The sequence below is a fragment of the Xyrauchen texanus genome, chromosome 49, assembly GCF_025860055.1.
Source record: "Xyrauchen texanus isolate HMW12.3.18 chromosome 49, RBS_HiC_50CHRs, whole genome shotgun sequence".
NCBI lineage: Eukaryota > Metazoa > Chordata > Actinopteri > Cypriniformes > Catostomidae > Xyrauchen > Xyrauchen texanus.
The window spans coordinates 7642232-7663201 of record NC_068324.1 but is presented as its reverse complement, the minus strand read 5'-3'; the positions used below and the strand labels follow the sequence as shown (position 1 = coordinate 7663201).

Here is a 20970-nt window from a genome sequence, read left to right as displayed (position 1 = left end):
GTTGTATCCGCCGTACTTGTCCTGAAACCCTTCCAGTGGGGAGTTTATTGAGCTATAGCAGGTTGCTTAATAAAGAACTGGACATTTGCATATGGCGTTAGAAAATTCAAAATGTTGTCTTTGAATAAAGTCTATTTTTTCTTAACTAATTTTTTGTTGTTGTTTTAAGCATATAGGTTTTTTTTGTTAGATTTCTCTGAAAGCAGTTCTCTGAACTGAAGACTTCTCTGAAGACTTTCATAATTTTGCTTCTCAAGTATATTTTTACTGATAAACAAGACCAAATTATATTATCTTATATTACATTATATTATATTATATATTTACTTTTGCTGTGTTGTTCAACACTGCTTTGATGGTCCACCGGCTAGACCAGAACCACACCAGCATAAACCAGCCTTAACCATGGAAGTTTATGCTGGTCAAAGCTGTTTTTTTTAGTGGACAGCACTTTTGGATTCTCCAATGCTCCATCAATCTTTTCATTTGATACCTTCAGAAAGTACCAATGACTTCAAGTGTCCTCCTGAGAAAAACTTGGACAGACCAGAATGGACAGGCCTCTTAATTTCACAATATATCTCAGGTCTGCTTGCCGAGATAACATGGAACTGGGCACATGCAGGAGGAAGTTAAGGGGACATCCTATTCATCTAGATTCTTGCTCAAGCTAGCAGTGGCAGTAGACGGGTCCACTGGTTTCTGTTCAAACACACTGGAAGACTGCAGCTCCCCTGAGCCGCATCTCCATTGTCTGGGGCATTGCCAAGCCAGACAGCTCATTGTTTTGAGAGATATGAGAGTGTATGAGCCAAGCAGTTGTGTGACTGTGGTAGTATGTGTAGCACATACTAACAGACAGATGCCCACACTTTTTCCACAGGTGGGAATTGGATAGAGGTCTGCACAGTTATGAAATAAAAGCAGGGTGAACATTTTTCATGTTAGGTACACCACTGTACATAGTTGATTTTTTATGTATGTCCACCATATCAAGCACAAACAGAGCTCTAGCTGCTCATCTTGTTGAATAGCTGTATTCCCTAAGAAACTCTCTCTCTCTCTCTCTCTCTCTCTCTCTCTCTCTCTCTCTCTCTCTCTCTCTCTCTTTCTGGCTTCCAGCTCTCCTCCAATGGGGTAACAGAGAAAGGTGACAGACAGGGTTCTGTTGGCATTTTACCTGCTGCTTATTGTCAATTTCATCAGCTCTTTTCCTGTCCTGGTGGTTCTCATTTGACATGCATAATGCTCCTGTTCTACCCGCTCCATACGGGATCTCTGGCATGGGAGGCAGGTGCGCTAACAAGGAGGCTAAAGGCTACAGTCTCTAGTGTCAGTCGTTAGTGCACCTCTTGAGGTCAGGAGAGTGAGGTATATACACATTCCACAGCTATCTATCAGCTAGCTCCCTATAAACTCACCACCCTAAGCCTCACTCCCATCTGGGTAACGGCACCATTGTGACGCTCCTGTTCTACCCGCTCCGTACGGAACTCGAACCAGTGTCTCTGGCATGGGAGGCGGGTGCGCTAACAAGGAGGCTAAAGGCTACATCCTCTAGCGTCAGTTGCTAGTGCACCTCTTGAGGTCAGGAGAGTGAGGTTTATACACATTGCACAGCTATCTATCAGCTGGCTGCCATTACACTCACAAAACCACAATCTGCCTGTGGCTAAGCAATGACTCATTCATTCTAACTGTTCATTATGTGAATCTCTTGCTGCTTGTTAGTTCTGGTGTAAAACCTAGGGTTTGAACTTAGAATTTTTAAGGTATGATACAGATGTGCTCCCAATGCTATTTGTTTTAGAAAAGGTAGGTATCAAAATAATGCTGTCTTCTAAAGGGCATTTCACACTAATGTGTATTTGTGTCCGTTTGCACTATTTTTAAAATGTTTTTAATGTAAATAAACCAGATGCAATGTCAAGTTAAAAAACATAAAGTTACTAAAGTAACAGTACTGGGGCACTTTATAACACAAAGAGCAAAAACAGCGAGCAGGAAAAGACAGTTTTAGGTACAATGTTCAACAACGGTGTGTGACGGACTGTCTAAAACTAGAGCCCGACCGATATGGGATTTTTTGAGATCGATACAATACCGATTTTAGAGTGGGGAAATTCACCAATTACCGATATGGTGGCCCATATATTTAATTTTTGAGAAGGATTGAAAACAGACATTTTCTATGTGGATTGTGCACCGATTTTGAACCAATATAATTATGTAACAGAACTCAGATGGCTGCTTTCTTAAACAAATATTTTTATCAAAGAATATTTGACATTATTATTATACATTGTCAACCAATTATAGAAATGAACACTGACAAAATAAGAAAAAATAAACATGTATTAGCTTAATAATCATCAGTACTATTTAGTATCAGTCAAATGCTGACCATTAAAATAAAGAATAAATACAAATAAAATAAATAGCTAAATATACATCAGTACTCTATGTTTAGTATCAGTCAATGGCTGTCCATTTAAAGAAATAAACATAAAAATAAAATATATAGCTAAAAAAACTGTAAAACACAATCTGTTTTGGTATATGTATTGTATGGGCACATCTATCTGTATACGTACTGTATGTATAGGATCAGTCAAATGCTGAATATTTAAAAACTGCCAGTCAATTATTGGCAGTTGTAAGTTGTCAAGAGATAAACAGCGGCAGCGGTGTTACACCATATTCTGCTATACAAGTTCAGGGGAAACTTTCAACGGTGGAAAACCAGACTTTTAAATATTACATTTTGTAAGTGCAATAACTGGAAATGTTCAGTTGAAGGGGTTCTAAACTGCGAATCCTGAAAAAAGAGTTTGGTGAATACATGTTTACACATTAGATTCCACTCAGCTGACCAGCAATGAAAGTACATGTTAGCTGGTTAGCTTTAAGCTCGTTGTCACGGAGAGTAAAAAAACGGATGTTGTTTATTTACTTTCCAGCATTGCGGCTCATCAACTAGGTAACAACATAGTGTGAAATCAACACTCAACAGACACAATCCACCACCACACCATTGTCTGCTGAGCTGCAAAATGGTGCACTGCTTACCTTTCAATCTGCTACATTACTGACTGCACTGACAAACTAACTCTGCACCTCTTAACTCCGCCCTGTTTGCAGAACCACCGTCAGATCAGAGTCTGCTTTGTAAACAATGGAGTCTGAGTGTGCTTGCTGGACAAACTACATTATGAAACCAATCCTAAAGCATTTTATTACATGGTCTGAATTTTTTTTTTAATATCAGCTTTTTCACATTATAAAGGTTGAATTCACTTTCCAATGGCTCACTTTCTACATTTGAAGCCAGCATGTCCAATTATGAGTACAGTGTTCAATTATTTAAAAAACAAATTGCTGAAATTTTACCAATATATTATTTTCATATTGTAAAGGTTACTGCTCTTAGATATGCTGATTTACGCTAGGTGAGATTTTCCCAGGATGTGGGATTATACAAATACAAATACATTATTTTGTATTAAATAAATAAAAACAAAAAACAGTGTTAGTCATTCACACCACTGGCAGCCTGCTGCAACCTTTGCAATGTAAAAATGACATCTTGGTGAATTTTAGTGTTGCCTTTTCTAAAATAATGTAATTGTATCCATTTAATTGGATATACTTGGAAAATCTATCCATTGGCAGAAACAGGAACCTTTATAATTTAGATTTTTATTTTAAACAACAGAGTTTTTTAAGTTAGAACATGCAAGTTGAATGAACGCTTGGACGCCACCATGTTTTATGCAGTTTATTGACTTTAAGACGGTCCCTTACGCACTAGAAGAAACATGAGACCACAGATAAACATCGTACCTAAAACAAAACTTTTCCGCTCACTGTTTTTACTCTCTCTGTTATAGAGTTTCCTGTTACTGTTTTCCAGATAGAGAAAACACTTCAAATGATTTTGTTTTTCAGTCAGTGACCTTTTGGCATGGATTTTGATATAATCAGTGAACCAATCCTGAAGATAGGACTAGGTCTCATTCACACAGCCAATAAGGTGAGCCGCTATGGTACCTTCCCTTTCCATTTCAACTGAATTGCTGTTGTGTTTTCTGAATTGCTCTTTTGTTAGCGGATTTCTAAATTGTTGTTTAGTCTTTCAATTTGGCGGTGTGTTTTTAGATTTGTTGTTTTGTTTTGCACTTCAAGGCCACCGTAGAATAGGCCCTAAAATAACACATTCAGGCAAAATTCAAAGGTCCTCTGCAGTGAAAGCCATTGCAGAATCCATTGAGACAAACATTAAGTGAAAGAATTATCCACAATGGTGTTCAAGGTAAGAGATTTATTGATTATAAATGTACAGTATTTTATTCAATAACTAATGAAATGGATAAACATTTTTAAATCTAATTTATAATTGACTATTTTACCCAATATTTTTGTGTGCTAGGTATTGTCAGAATATATATTGCTAGGTTATTACCTATGGGTATTAAAGTATTGAAGCAACATGCTAACATCAAACTTTGTCTCCAGTTAGCTTCGCTTGAGGAGCAGTATTTGTCACTGCCTTTGAAGAGCAATCCAAATCAGTAATTTTTACAGGTTCCATTTCATATAGGATACTGCCCTAGGGGTTGTTCACACCACATGCGTTATAGCGCTAACAAAAAAGCTAGATGCAGCACCACAAATAAAACATTATATGCAGGTGTATTTCGAAACAAATTGTTCAACAAAGTTCTTTTTAACCTGACATGGCATCTTAAAAATGTGGTGCTTCTTAGTGAGATTCTGAAATAACGGGATCAAAGATGTCCGTCTAGTGCATGCTTACATAGAATACAATGACAAAACAGCATATTCAGTGTAAATGCCCCCTTAGGCCATGCAGTGTATTTGCACTGTTTGCAAATGCAATTTTTTCAATACATTTATGCCTCTCATCCACACTGGAACATCATTTTCTTTCACCGAAAACAAAAACTTTGGAAAACAGTCTCTACTTCTGCATACTTAAAAAAAAAAAAATTATGTTAGGAAAACACACACACACACACACACACACACACATATGTTTGGTTTCCATGTTTTATGGAGACTTTCCATAGACATAATGGTTTTTATATTGTACAAACTTTATATTCTATCCCCTAAACCTAACCCTACCCCTAAACCTAACCCTCACAGAAAACATTCTGCATTTTTACATTTTCAAAAAACATAATTTAGTATGATTTATAAGCTGTTTTTCTCATGGGGACCTACAAAACGTCCCCACAAGGTCAAAAATTTCGGGTTTTACTATCCTTATGGGGACATTTGGTCCCCACAAAGTGATAAATACAGGCTCACACACACACACACACACACACACACACACACACACACACACACACACACACACACACACACACACACACACACACACAGTTGTGTTTCCATGTTTTATGGGGACTTTCCATAGACATAATGGTTTTTATACTGTACAAACTTTATATTCTATCCCCTAAACCTAACCCTACCCCTAAACCTAACCCTCACAGAAAACTTTCTGCATTTTTACATTTTCAAAAAAACATAATTTAGTGTGATTTATAAGCTGTTTTCCTCATGGGTACCGACAAAATGTCCCCACAAGGTCAAACATTTCGGGTTTTACTATCCTTATGGGGACATTTGGTCCCCACAAAGTGATAAATACACGCTCACGCACACACGCACACACACACTATTTTCACTGAAATGATCACATTCTGTCAGGTCCAGTCTCCCATGAGCAACTGTTTCCTTTTTAATCCCCTGTAACACCAATTATACCCCAATTATGAATTTCTGAAGTCGACATAAAAAAACTAAAAACAAACAAACTCCATAATAAACAAAAGACCTCTGTTCCACAGCTTGGAGAACTGACAACACTAATTGACACCATGTGCCCGGGACTCACCGGAGCATTTATTTATTTTTATTTATTTAAATTTTATTTGACAGGGACAATGCAAACAAACATAGTGTCAAAACCAAGCATGTCACTAATGTGTTGCACATAAAGTTTATAGCTATAGCTAATTTTCAACTCCTGTCCCTGGAAGGGCTTTTATACACAATAAAATGTACATGATTAACTACTTAAAAAAATAAATAAATAAATAAAAATAATAATAATAATATATTATTAGCAAAATATTATTAGCAATCTCACACTCCTTGCTTTAGAAATTCTTTGAATAGATTATTCTAAGAGAAGTCACAAGTCTTGGTAAATGGTCTGCACTTATATAGCGCCTTTTTAACCTTAGCAGTATTCAAAGCACTTTACACTGCATCTCATTCATCCATTCAAACACCAATGATGGCAGAGCTGCCATGCAAGGCAGTAGCCTGCCATTGGGTGTCTTGCCCAAGGACACTTCAGCATGTGGAGTCATGTGGGCTGGAAATCGAACCACCAACCCTGTGATTAGAGGACAACCCGCTCTACCACCTGAGCCACAGCCACCTCTTGCTATGTTAAAGTGTAGTTCTGAGACAATGGCTGGTCAGAAATCATTACATATACTATTAGCGCAAGAACCTGGGGCCCCCACTGTGTGCCACACCCTGGAGAAACATATCTATTTCTAGCTTCGTTTGCTATTCTTGTACCTATGAAAAATGCAACGGTGACACTGAGGTGTAGTACCAAAGGCCAACTCCTGTGGGAGCTAATACATATTTAGACTGATTAATAGCTCCCTACTGAGTGGATATGTTTTATTTGTGACCTAATGTCTCCCCATCCATTCACAGTTCTTGAAGGCCTCTGGTAGGACAATGGAGTCACAGGCAACTTCAGGGTTCTGCTTCATCCTAGTAAGGGATTCAATGTATCATGGAAGTGACTGCTATGTTGAGAGGTAATAAGTTGGCGCATTGGTGATCTCGTTAGAATAACCTACATGATGTGAGATCTATTTAAAGCTGTTTCCTGAGGGACAGTTCCATCGTACTCTACTGTATCTAATAGTCAATGTGGTTGACAAGATATTTGGTTTATATACGAACCCACAGAACTGCTGACTGCTTCTGAACAGAACAACCTTAGATATTAGAGACATTCATTATTCAGAGTTAGAGTAATGTTTTGTGTAAATCCTCACTTTCTTACATCATCTCTCAAGCTCATTTTTCTATACTGCATACTTCTAAGGGGATCTTTTTTATGGAAATCCATAAGAATGCAGTAGACCATGCTTTCAGAGATGGAAAGGCTTTTTACAGATACAATATGCTACATAATCATTTCAATGAATGCAGTTTGAAGAAATAGTAGAGAGCATACATTGATTTATCCCATGTAAAAAAAAAAGCAATTTTTTTTCTCTGATATTCTGGCTCCTAGATTTGGCTCTGATCCCTTTTTCAATGTAAATCTATGATATTTTTCACCCCTGTTATTGTCTGCAATGTGAAAATCATACGTCCAATTGCGTAGAAAAGTAATTGCTCACCCCTCCTCCACAAGCCATACGATTTGAGTTATCATTCATGCCATAGTGTGCAGGATGAGTTCGGGCAGGGGTCGGCAACCTATGGCCAATGCTGGCACGTGGAGGGGTAATCACTTGCATGACAGCAACGCCGAGAAATTCCACGCCTGCATTCCAATCTACATCTTCATGTAATCCTTACTCATGATCAGGCGGCGTGTTTTCATGAGCTGAATGGGAGGCTAAACAAAAAGTTCAAATGTGACGAGACTGCAGTATACCCAACAGTCTCATGCAGCACGTGCAAGCCATTCACGCATCACGAGCCAACAGCACTTCACTTTTGGTTAATCGCGTGAGTAAACGTGCCCGCTTTGCTTCAGTCAGTCTGCGCGGATGACAGCCTACATTCTGTGTTTCATTTTTTGTTGTTTTTTTTGGCTTTCAGAACAACACGTGATGTAATAAGGAAAACACCACTATTAATCCTTGAGGTTTCTAATCCAGCATACACCCTCCTTAAACCATAGTCACACTCAAAATTACTCTGTGCATAAAGTTTTAGATTTTGCAGGTTTGATTCACCGAAAAGGGCTAAATAGTCAGATTGTGATGAGCAAATGGCTTTCACACGCAGCACGAGTCTCATCACACTTTAATAGTGTTTAGCCTCCCATTCAACTGATGAAAACACACTGCGTGATCATGAGGAAGGATTACATCAAGATGTAGATTGGAATGCAGGTGCGAAAAGCTTAATATAAATAAAATGGCCTGTTCCTCTCTTGATGTTGCTTGCTTGCTAGTGATTTGAAAATTTGAATTGAAATATTTAAGATTCTCCACAATTTCGTGATCAGTAATAAAATACGTGGATTCGTGATATTAACTGTGCTAACTCATTTTGTACAAAAGGACAGGTTTGCTTTCATTAAAGCACTTTCACAAGATGCTCTGTGAAAATTCATATACAGGATCATGATTATATCATAATCATCTGGTTTTGCACACTTTTAATTGAAACTGCTATGCTGATAATATGATTTGTAATAAAAAATAAAAATAAAATATTTTCCCAAGTGGACTTACATTTCAGTAAATCACATACATGCGCATATCTTTTGGTCGGCACAGCCATTAACCAGGAATATAAAAAATGTCACTCCATGCCAAAAAGTTTGCCGACCCCTGAGTTAGGGGCTATTCAGACCGAACACATTCTTGTATTTAAAATGTTAGACTCAGGGTGACAAATAGAACAAAACAAATGTGTCTCTAGTTTTTAAATAGTGAACTTTCGGTAACACATAATAATGGTCCATCATTAATAGGTTACTATGCAGGAATTAATGCAGAATTAATGAGTAGTAATACATTAACACTTTAGGTACTACAATTAACTAATCTGGAAACATGATTAAATAATCAGTAAGTAATAGCGAATTGATGACTGATGTAGTTCACTGTAAGGTAATCAATAATTTGATCTTCCTCTTCCACTGCCTTACTGATCAAAACATTAAAATGTGTCTAAAATGTGAATGATTATGTTTTTATTGTGAGCATGAGCATGAACTGCGCCTTCAGAGAAACATGCGCCTCAAGTGTGTTCTTTGCTGGAATTAATTTGAACATAACATCTCTCTAAATCAAGGCTATTAATTAGATAGTTATCTATTAATTAAATGGTAATTAATTAGTAGTTAATTATTCAATTAGCCATAGCTAGTTAATAGTTCTCAATGAGGCAGATCAAATTCAGTAATTATTGATTACCTAACAGTGAACTACCTCAGTCATCAGTTCACTATTACTTACTGATTATTTAATCATGTTTCCAGATTAGTTAATAGTAGTAACTAAAGTGTTAATGTAGTACTACTCATTAATCCTGCATTGATTCCTGCATAGTTACCTATTAATGATGGACCATTATTATACCGTGTTGCCTTTTTAACCTGAGAGAGTGTCAAAAACAGTGTGCTGCTCCTGCGTGGTACACTGAATAAACAGCAAGATGTGGTGCAACAATCAATACGCCCATCTAATGCATGTTACATAGAAGAACAATAAGAAAACTACAACAAAGTTGAATTCAAAAAAATGGAAAAACACATTCAGATTTATATTTTAGTCACTCTACTGTGAGAGTATACTGTTTCATTCTGCCCTGTTTATTTGAAGAACATTGGCTTTAATAACAGTTTGACCACTTATTGGTTGTAAATAGTGACCTTTTGCCCTGAACTACAGATGACAAAAAAGGGGATATAGAAATCTATTGATTGAAAAGTTGTAAGTCCCAAAACAGCTATTCAAATTACATTCATCCTCATTTAACTGCATGTGGGCTTTTATTTATTTATCTTTTTATGTATTTTTATCGCCAAGAATGTATGGGTGAATTAGCATTTAAAGCAGGCTTTACTATATCTGGTATGGTGCAAAAAGCCATGAATAACTGACAGCTGTAGAAAGCCGACAGGCGTGGAGGATGAGGCATCCATGGAAACTAGTCCGAACAAAGCAAACGGAGCGATACATTGCTGACATTGGGGATTTGAATATCCATGTGCTGGAAGGAGGGCCAGCCTTGCCTTGGAAAAGAAACTCTGACCTTGAAGAAGCATTTGATGAATGTGTGTTGGTCTAATATTTGCAGGGAAGCTGGTAAAAAATTCATACAGACTTATTTATTTTTGATGGAACTGTTTGCCCGAGGTGGGGGTTTGTTTGTGCATGTTTTCAACTCTTTTCCAAGCAACTCTGGGCACTGCCATCTAAAGGCAGTCCATTTAAAGAGTGTCCCCTCAGATTTTTGAGCCATGTGGATTTTGAATGTGTCTTTGATCATTAATGACATGATTATTTTAGGGAAATACTGTTGTATTTAAAACACTGTGGCAGAAATTTACATTGAAATTTGATCAATACAATTGTGTTGCATTTTCCGCAGATCATTTTAAAATTTTAAATTAATAATTAAAAAAAATATCTATATATCAGATATATAGATATTTATATATCATATCCCCCATGTAGCTAGAAACTTGTATGACTTTTTCCTGTGAAACACAAAAGAAGATATTATCATAAAGATAAAACTGCTACAAAAATTCATGATGGGCACTCGCTGTCAAGTTCAGTTCCAATTTTGTTTGGTTAATTTATTTTTTAAATAATTATAAATGAATTTGGAATTCGGGTCCCCTTCACTAACTGATGGCACTTCCACTAAACCAATGGGTCTTGCACACAAATGCTGAGCAACAAAGTTGGGTGTTTATTTATTCAACAAAATTAAAAAAAATAATGAAAATTTTAGTTAACTAGTTTTTTTATATTATAAATTATAACGTAAATGAGCTAAAAAATCTTCTTGACGATAATCAAACAGTTTACAGTAAAACATACTGTTGACGAAAATATATAGAGAAAATTATTATATTGCATAATATAAACAACACATTTTTTAACAAAAGATACATTTAGAAAGAATTGATTTTAAAAATCTAGTCATATTAAGTTGGGGATTTCCCCTCTTAAACTGTGTGAGCTTTAAGAGCTGTACATGTTTGTCATTGTACATCTGATTAAAATTAACAAAAATGATATCATCAGGTATTGAATACATTTAAACAACATTTTTATCATGAGACAAAAAAAAAAAAAAAAAATACATAAATACAAAACTGTGAAAATTAAGACTTGATATCTTGGATAGCCCTCTTGAAAAAAATCGTGGCTGGTCTTATTCTCCCAGCCAGGCCAGTTGAGTGATTTTAAGGGTCGTTAGGTCTTACTGTTTTTTCAGGATCTCGTGCAGGAGTGCAGTTTTTAGATGCTATGTAAGGTAAAAAAATCTGTCAACTTTTAAAAGCATGCCTCGAGGCACCTACTTTATGTTAAATATATTGCGCTTACTGTATATGTTATGCCCCTCTTTTTTTTTTAGCAGGGAAGGCTCCAAACGAGCTCTGACTGCTTCTAGTGACCTCTCAAAAAATAGGTCCATAATGTCCATAGATACAAGTTTAAAAAGCATTCAAAATATCCACATCGCAGTGGCAGAATGTCTGCTTTTAATGATCTTCGAAGTATATTTGAGGTCGGGAAAGGTATCGCACTCTCTCAGAAGAACAATTACTAGCAGGTGTCTGATATAAAAGATGTTTTCTCATCAGTTCTGCTGTGCTTCTTCTGGTGCCTGTCTAGCAGCCAAGACGTCCCACTGACAACACTCTATTCCTGAGGGAGTGACACCCGTTGTCTGTTGTTTACAGGTAAAAGAGACTTCATGGTTCACTGACTGGCTGAGGCGAGCTCTGGGCCTGCCCCTGGCCCTCAGTTACCTCTTCATGCATAGTTACTTCAGCGGCGACTGGAGGCTATGTATCTAATTGCCGTTTTATGGACGTTTAGCCCCTGACTTCCCTGTGACTCCTTCGGTGTGTATTATTGATGAGGTGCTGCCATCTCAAAGCAGCTCACCAAATGATTTCGACTATTGAGAGCGCAGCTTTTGGTAATCTCGTTGTCAGGTTTATACATCGCCACATATATATATATATATATGCCAAAACTATGCCACAGCCTTTCACGAATGTGTGAATGTCATGAATATTGTGTGTAATTAGGCACAGCTGTGCTGCGGTGATACACTCACTGAAAATGAGGTAGAGTACTATGGCTTTTTGCTTCATTGTGTCTGTTGAAGAATTTCCCTTTCTAACTTCAGAAAGATGCTCTTGTTTAATTGAGGTGTTAATCAGAGGTTTGAATTGTAATTACTAAGGTTTGTGCAGAGGGACAGATTTCTTTATTTTTTATTTCATGACTCATTTCATCAGATGACTTCTACGAAATACTAAATATGCTATATGAAAATGCATTGTGCGTATAAGATTGCATTTTTGAAAAGCACCTATTAAATAGTTCACTTAAAAATGATAATCCAGCCATCATTTACTCACTCTCATCTTGTTACAAACCTGCGTGACTTTCTGTCTTCCATGGAACACAGAAGGAGATGTTAGGCAGTATGTTAGTCTCAGACACCATTCACATCCATTGTATCTATTTTCTGTACAATAAAAATTAATGGTGACTAAGGCTGTCATTTTGTTTAATATCTCCTTTTAGTTCCATGGAAGAAAATAAAAGTAATAATGAGAGTGAGTAAATGATTAAATAATTTTCCTTTTTGGTGAACCATTCTTTTAAGTTGACTTTTTGAACATAGTTTCAGAAATATTAGCTCTATTCCAAACCTAGCAAGCTGCCTTCTAATGTAGCATTCTAACAATCATGGAACCTCATAAGTGACCAAATTGTAATGATCTTAATAGGCTCCATCTACGCGTGCCACATAAATAGCGCTATACATGGAAGACTTGACTCACAGTTGGTTCCAACATAGTTTGAAATGATCATGTTGCTAAGCTAGTGGCACTGTACACTAATAAGTATAAAATGCATGGTACACACATACAATGGAACCTCATAAGTGACCAACTTGGAATGCTTCACATAGGCAACAACTCCTCATGCCACACAAATAGTGCTCTACATGAAAGTCTCACAATTGTTCCAATAGTGTTTGACATTAGCATGTTGCTAAGCTAATGGCACAGCACACAAATACTGTAAACATAATAATATAATACATGTGTGATGGAGAGCCTGTGAATCGTTCTCCATCACAGGTTTTAATGTGTCTAAAGGACTTATTTATTGTTTTACCCGCCATTTTATTGGGGTTTTATTGTGCAAAAGTTATCTGTCCCATTTATTGTGTCTATTGGTGTTTTTAACTAATTTTAACTCTTCTGCATTATTCAGAGATTTTGTATTTAAGAATAGAGAGGTGAGAGTTCATTTGAAGTGAAACTAAATGGTTTGTTTCAAATAGAAAAGGCGGGAAATGTTTCTGTTTAACTCAGCCGCCTCTAGGTGAGAGAACAAGAGGGACAATGAATGTTTGAGCATATGGACAAGGTACTGTAGGTAGGTACTGTGCTTATTACTAGAAACATGCCTAACTTTTAGACTTTTTATTTTTAATGTAACCTTGTTTTTATGATTGCTTTTAAACACTATTTTTTTGCACCTCTGATGGAATAAACATCTTTTTGGAATGCCATTCCTGCTTCCTCCATATGATTCTCCTTGTGACTGTTCTGGTCCCTATCACATCATGGCACACACAAATAATAGAACCTAATAATTGACCAACTTGGAATGCTCAACATCTCCTCATGCCACACAAATAGTGGTCTACATGAAAGGCTTGAATCTCAATACTCTAAGAAGCACACAAATGCATGGCTTACACAAGTAATGGGTAAATCAAATGACACTATAGTACACCATTTTTTTTTTATCAATACTTTTTGAGTATTGGATGAAATTTAAGATTTGTTTTCTACAAATCTCTCACCTCGTCCACCATCTTGGATTTCATTATTCACAGAGCTTGTTGCAATGCATTCAGAGATCACCTGTTTTGTGAATTATACATGAGATGCTGAATATTTCGCTAAAACAAGGGATCTTAGGAGTCAGCATAATTAGGTTGCCTACCATTTGGAACAGCCTTTGCATTAGGAGCACAATTGTAGCTATCTCTCTAGGATTTAGAACAAACAAAATCCCATCTTTGATAATCTCAACCATCGTATTTAGGTTGCCCATCACATTTGATATCTGATTTGACTATTTCTTTATTGCCTGTTCTCTAAATCCAATTTTAGCTGACATTTCTTTGCACTGTAACAAGGTTTGACCTTTGAAAAGGACACATCCTGCACGCAAACAGCAGTTTGGGCAGCTGCCATACCTTGCACTACATGCAGACTGGTGTAACCCCTTTCTGCTTTCTTGGGCCTTGATGTGTTTGTTGTCAGCATCTTCTCGTGTCTGACCATCCCACAATGAATCCAAGAACAATAGAAATAACGAACATACAAACGAACGTATGCTTGACGATTACAGTGTCTGTTAGGAGCTAATGAAGCTAATGAAGGGATTATTCAGGAGCTTTACTCCCTCAAGGAGCAAGATGGTGAACATACATCTTAGTGCTCTATTTTGAAACTAACAGTGTGTGTGATTATTTGTCTTTCTGCTTTCATACTCTCACTTAAAGGAAAATTCAGGGTTCAATACAAGTTATGCTTAATCGACTGCATTTGCACCAAAATGTTGATTACCACAAAATGTATTTTGGCTTGTCTCTTTATTTGATTCCTACTCATCTAGGTAGACGAACTACTAGTTCACACTAAAATCATGCTAACAGGCATACTGTTTGCATAATTTGGCTATATTTTGTAAACAAATTGGCCCCATTTACTTCCATTTTAAGTGCCTCACTTTAACCAACATTTCTGCTTTTTTAAAAAAAAACATTTTTAAGGACAGGATGGACAAGTAGATATTAATTTGTGTGGTAATTAGCATTATGCCGCAAATGCTGTTGAATGAGCTTAACTTGAATTGAACCCAAAATATTTCTTTAATCCTTATTTTGTATTACTTCAAGGAAAAGTTCAACCAAAAATTTTACTTTGTCATCATTTACTCACCCTCATGTAATAACACATCCCTGTAACCTTCTGTTTTCAGTGGAACACAAAAAGAGTCCATATGACTTTTATAACTGTATTAAACTTGTGAGGAACACTTTTGGGAAAGCTACTCAAAATATGTAGCAAGCTAAGCTACAAGCTACTCAACATAAAAGTTTGTTAAGCTAAGCTAAAAGCTACACTTCAGAGAAAGTAGCAAGTTACATTACAACTTACAAACAAAAAGTAGCTTGCTACATTTAAGCTACTTCATATTTTTACACAGAGAATACTGTTATAGTCAGAGCATCTAAAAGGCTTATTCACATGACGTTTATCAAAGCCATGGTACAGTTTATTGCAATACAGTATACAACTTTACAGTATGGTGCAACATGTACAGTATGCGCATGTAAAAATGTAGACATGCTTTTTAGACATATATAGATATGCTTCCTATGCAAACCCACGTGTTCAACATGTACAATCACTATTTTTACATTTTATTTTTCATATTTATACTACTACCTCTACAAACCCATACCCATTTGAGCATAATTTCCTTGGCACATCCCTGTATAAAAACTCTTCACATGTACTATTCATCTTATCTTGTAGTTTGTCTTGCTGTTGTATTTCTGTATGTACTGGAAGCTTCTGATTAGAGGCCAAATTTCTTGTGTATGAGCACATTTGCAATAAAAATATGATATCTGATGGTAATACCATGGTGCTTTGAGATACAATTACCATATGTATGTACTATTCTGTATTTACGTGTACATGGTGCTTCAAAATGCTTCCATGGTAATTTGATATACGATTACTACATTCATATACAATTGAATGTGCATGGGGCTTCAAATTAATTCAAAGAATTCAATGGTACTACTATGATACTTTACTATGACTACCTTCATATACCACTATATTAACATGGTGCTCCCAGGTAATGGTGCATGTCCAAAAAACACATCAATGCCATACTATTCATGTGTTTTTGTGTAGCTACTAAGTCTTTGATACTCTTTTGGTGGTAAAGTTACCTGCAGTGCCATTCAAGCTGTACATGTGTTGAACTTAATAAAGACCTTCTTCATAACTGGCAAACGATAGGACCCATTTGTAGGTTTGGTTTCCACTGATTGTAGATCCACTGCAACCAGAATTATCTTTATTTTCTGTATTTTAAAATATTCTGTGATCGTATTGGCAAGTGAGAGCACTCACTAAATGATTCAGCAGCACGCGCCTGATTCATTCAGATTGTATCGCGAATCGATTCAGACCGCTTTGCTATAACGTGTGACCAATTCATTGTAAAGAACTGACTAAGGTGATCGATTCATTTATGAGTCAGACATCTTTAGTTCTGCTTTAAAACTGGTGTTAGGAAACTCAAAATGAATGTGTGATGTATGATGTAGTGTTGTAGCTTTTGTCAAAGATACCTGCTACCTAAACAAAAATATAGCTTCGCTACTGAAAAGCTACCACCTCGCTACTCAAAAATGAAATTAAGCTAATAGCTTTGCTATTTGTAGAAAAGTTGCTACCCATCACTGCTGAGGAAAAGACTGGAGTTTAGGCCACGTCTACACTAATCTGCATAAAAATATGTTTGAAACCTATACTTTCAGTTTCCTAACATTTTTGCTTTCCTAAAGTATGTGGTTATAGAGAGTGTTTTTGGAAATCTCTGTTTTCGGTGAAGGAAAACACCATACACCAGAGAGGTGTAAACGTAGCGAAATGAATGCATTTCAAATGAAAATGTTTGATTGTGGACGTAGCCTTGTGTTAACAAAAATGTTATCCTCTCACGTCTCTCAAATCTAAATTGGATTCAAGTGCAATCAAAATGATTTGCCAAATGTCTGACGCCAATGTTAATTGGTCTTGAGATACGCAAATGCTGCTGTTATATGGACTACTTTTATAATATTTTTATGCTGCTTTTTGTTGTTTTTAGAATATCCAAAAGCTTAAGCTGGTAGCTGTGTTTTTGAACATAGAAAGGCGGTTTATAGCTTGTCTAAACTAGTCATTAGCTGGTCGAAGCTAGCTGGTAGACCATCTTAAACCAGCAACAAACCAACTGCTGTTTTTTGGAACATAGTGACTGGTCAACCTGCTAATGAATATCTTAAACCAGCTACCATTCTTCAAAACGCAGCTACCCGCATAAACCAGATGTTTCAATAGTGTCCCAGTGATCTCTCTCAGCTTCTGTCCTGAAAAGTCATTAAAATCCCATAAAAAGAGCTCTGTAAATCAGTTAAACTGGCTAACTGCTTTGTCATTACACAATTTTCTGAATCTTCTTGATATGATATCTCCCATCATCAAGTTTTTCTTTGTCCAATTCCCCATAGCAGTCGAAGTCCTTGAGAGTACATTTTCAATTGCACATTTGTTATTGTGCATGGGTCTAACCAGAAACATGCCATGATGGACAGCTCACTTAGTCCCTTGGTTATTTAGCTGTCCTGATCCTCAAGACCCCTTTTCATTAAAGTACATTGTCCAGATGAACACTTCTATTGTGTGCTAAGAATAATAATGTCCTCAACTAAAAACAGTGTAGTAGTCTCAGTGGAGGCTACCTTAATAATCTCATTATAAATTTAATGAGATGATTAGAATGTCGAGGGCAAGCGGAGCAGGAGTGGGTGCGAGAAATTTTCGTTTGAGGAACGGAAGGTTATTTTGTTTGCCAATTTTTCTTTTTATTCATTCCTATGTCTGAAGCGGATGTCAGGACGTTCTCAGCAACTGGTTAGCTGCTTCCCTGCCTACATCCTGCGGCACAGGAAATGGGTAGAACAGAAAGTGCGAGGATTCACAGGCTGAAGTTGCTATAGCAACAAGTCAGAGCAGCTAGTGCTGTTTTTTAATGCTGGAGTTTTTCTATGTGGCACACAAGGGACGGCTAAGCGGATTCAGATTAGCTACATTAGCATATTCAAGCAACTGTCTTCAAAGTAGACAACAAGTGGGTGTTTGTTTTTCACTTGGCTCTTTTCAAGAGTTTTTTAGGAAGCCCACCTTGTCTTTCTGTGGTACTTACAACTTCTCTGCCAAGAGGTCCTTTTAAACTAAGCTTTTTCCAATTATGACCTCATTAGCTACTGAAACATGTATGCTATGAGTACTTGAACACACCTTTTTGTGTGTGCCACTAGCATCACCAAACACATTTTCTAAACTAGTCACTGTTTTCAGACAGATTCCAGAAAACTCCCCATCCTTTATTGGTTGTACAAACTCACACCATAGGTTGAGCCAGTGTTGCTGTTGTTGGGCTGGACAAATCTACAACATTAGGCTGAAGGGGTACAACCTTATTCTCTTGTTCATGTGGCAGTTATCTGATCATTGCTTTGCTGTCAGAAGGTACTGGGGAAAATTTAAAGTAAGGGAGGCACAGGTCAGGTATGGGCAGTTAGTAAGCTCGAGTCCAGTGGGTGGCACTGGGCATAAGGATACATCTGGGGGAATTGATCTGTCAACTTTTGCTGGGAAGGAAATGTAGAGACAGGACCTCTTGGAACTTTAATTGAGTACCCCTGATTTAGAGACCTCTAAGTTATGCTTTAGTGTAATGCCTCCTACACCCCCCATGCATCTGCAACCTCTGGTTTGAAAACATGCCTTATCTACTTCATACTCAATTGCCATTGTATTGAGTTTATTGGCTTTTAAGGACCCTGACAATCTTCGTTTCAATTTAATTTGGTGTCTTGAAAATGACCAAGTCCTCTGTTTATTGGATTGGTGGGACTGCAAGGTTGCGTATAGCTGCACTTATTTCCCTTAACTTTCAGATTGTCGCCGCACAGTCATTGTTTTGCTCTCCTGTGTTTTCTTTATCACCTTGTCACAAATAGTCAGTGTTGAAATAATTTAACTCTCTTTCTTTTCTCTCTCTCTTTCTCTCCCTGCAGAAACTTGTCCAGAAACCCTCTGACAACTCTCTCATGGCAACTTTTCCAGTACCTCCAACTTTTTGAACTGTAAGTTATATGTTGTTTTCTCTTCTTGATTTATGTTCTTAAACCTCCATTGATTTTTTTCAGCATTTTGTACTAGCATTTGGCATTTTTTTCACCGTCCTCCATATTATCATGCATAGTTGCATGCAAATCTGGGCAATCTGTATCCCCAAAATCAATAGAGAAAATATTTATATTTAGCTGAAAGAAAATAAATGATGTTTTAGTACCACAATAAATATACAGTATACTTTATATGCTCTCTCTCTCTCTCTCTCTCTCTCTCTCTCTCTCTCTCTCTCTATATATAAATTGCTTTGTGACATTATTTTCATGACACTTTAGCACCTATTGGCTTCCAATTCTCATTACAATAATGCAAAACCATTTTATTATTTTTACTGTAATGTGGATGTGAATTTATTTTTAATATTTTTTCAAATTGTAAAGGATCCATCTTGGTAGTATTTGTATTGCCTTTAATTTATGATTAAAATTACAGTATAAAAAATTGCTTCATTAATGTAAAGATAATTACCATTGAGACACATTACAGTAAATTAATATAAGTTGCAGAGATAATGTGCTTAATTGTCATGAAAATAATGTCATTATGAAAAAAGTCTTTATGGTCATAATTTTCTTTTTTGCAGAACATATTTTCTTATTGTCTTTGGTAACACTTGACAATGAAGTTCTAGTTCTTAACAAAAATGAAAGCATTAGATATCATGGACTAACAATGAACAATATATTTTTGCATTTTTTATTTATCTTTGTTAATGTTATTTATGTATTTAGAAATGTTCATGTTAGTTCATTATACTATACAATAACTAATGTCAACACACTGTAAGTATGTTGAAATGAACATTATCCAAGATAAATAAATGCTTTATTGTTCATTGTGTTCATGTTAACTTAAGTAGTTAGCCTATGCTAGCAAATACAAACCTATTGAAAAATTTAAAGTTTTTGATTGATTTTGCTTTGAAATGTGACCTATACCAAAAAATTTTGAGATTCACTTCTGCATGCTTATCAGATAATTAGGTTAAAATCCATGTGTGTATCAGTGTGAGAAGAATCATTTGACAGTGTGAACCAGTTGCCAGGCCCTCGTCTCATGGATTACAGCAAATGAAGTAAAGCAATTTCATAATTATAGAGGTGTTTCCACAGCCTTGTCCAGTGACTCAACATACAAACAGCAATCAGCGAAGTGCATAGTGCTTTATCCATACAAGCATCTGCGTATCCGTGTGTGTGAGTCTACAGTATGTGCTCATGTACACGAGACTAAATGTGATATTTTAAGCCAGGCAAGCATGGCAGTTCCTCAGAGGTGGCCCAACTGCTCTGCAGGGATAGTCCGCCCTTTGGAGATACTCCAAGGAGATGAGTACTTTTGGATTTCCTGTGAGATATGGAAAATGTGTTGTCCTTAGTAAGAGGAAGGCACTAACATAAGGATTGCACATGTACTTTCCTATCTATTTCGGTGGATATTTGCCCTGTTACTGTATCTGTGTCTGAATACTTAAACGGTTTAGTTCCATGTTTACATTTTTATTCAGTATTGACTTTTTACTGCCGTTTGATCTCAACTATAAGTATTTAGCAACTTAACACTTCAGTGGAAAAAGCAAACACTAAATATATTGTCCTATATGTGAACATGGTTTTAAAAAGGCATTACATGCATCAATGGCAAATGATGGCATTTTGCTGACATTTTGGCTTTCATTAATTTCTTGATATTCTCATATACGGCAACAATTTAGAGGGAATATATGCCTTTAGCATATGAATTAAGCAAGTCATGTGATTTGAAATGAGTAGATTAAATTAATGTGACATAATACAGGTCATACCAGTAAATAACGGACCGCTGAAGCGGACATCCACTCCGAAGGGTCAAGACAGCAATATTGCATATTTGATAGATATACTGTT

The 20970-nt window shown here is 36.5% G+C and overlaps 1 protein-coding gene across 1 annotated transcript in view; it reads left to right on the top strand.

The window, feature by feature from the left end:
• The window catches only part of LOC127640471 (NT-3 growth factor receptor-like), a 245771-nt gene that overhangs the window by 87346 nt on the left and 137455 nt on the right, over positions 1-20970 (top strand). Inside the window, exon 4 of the mRNA XM_052123066.1 lies at positions 18967-19035. Coding sequence (XP_051979026.1) covers positions 18967-19035 — 69 coding nt within the window. The remainder of the gene's footprint in view (positions 1-18966; positions 19036-20970) is intronic.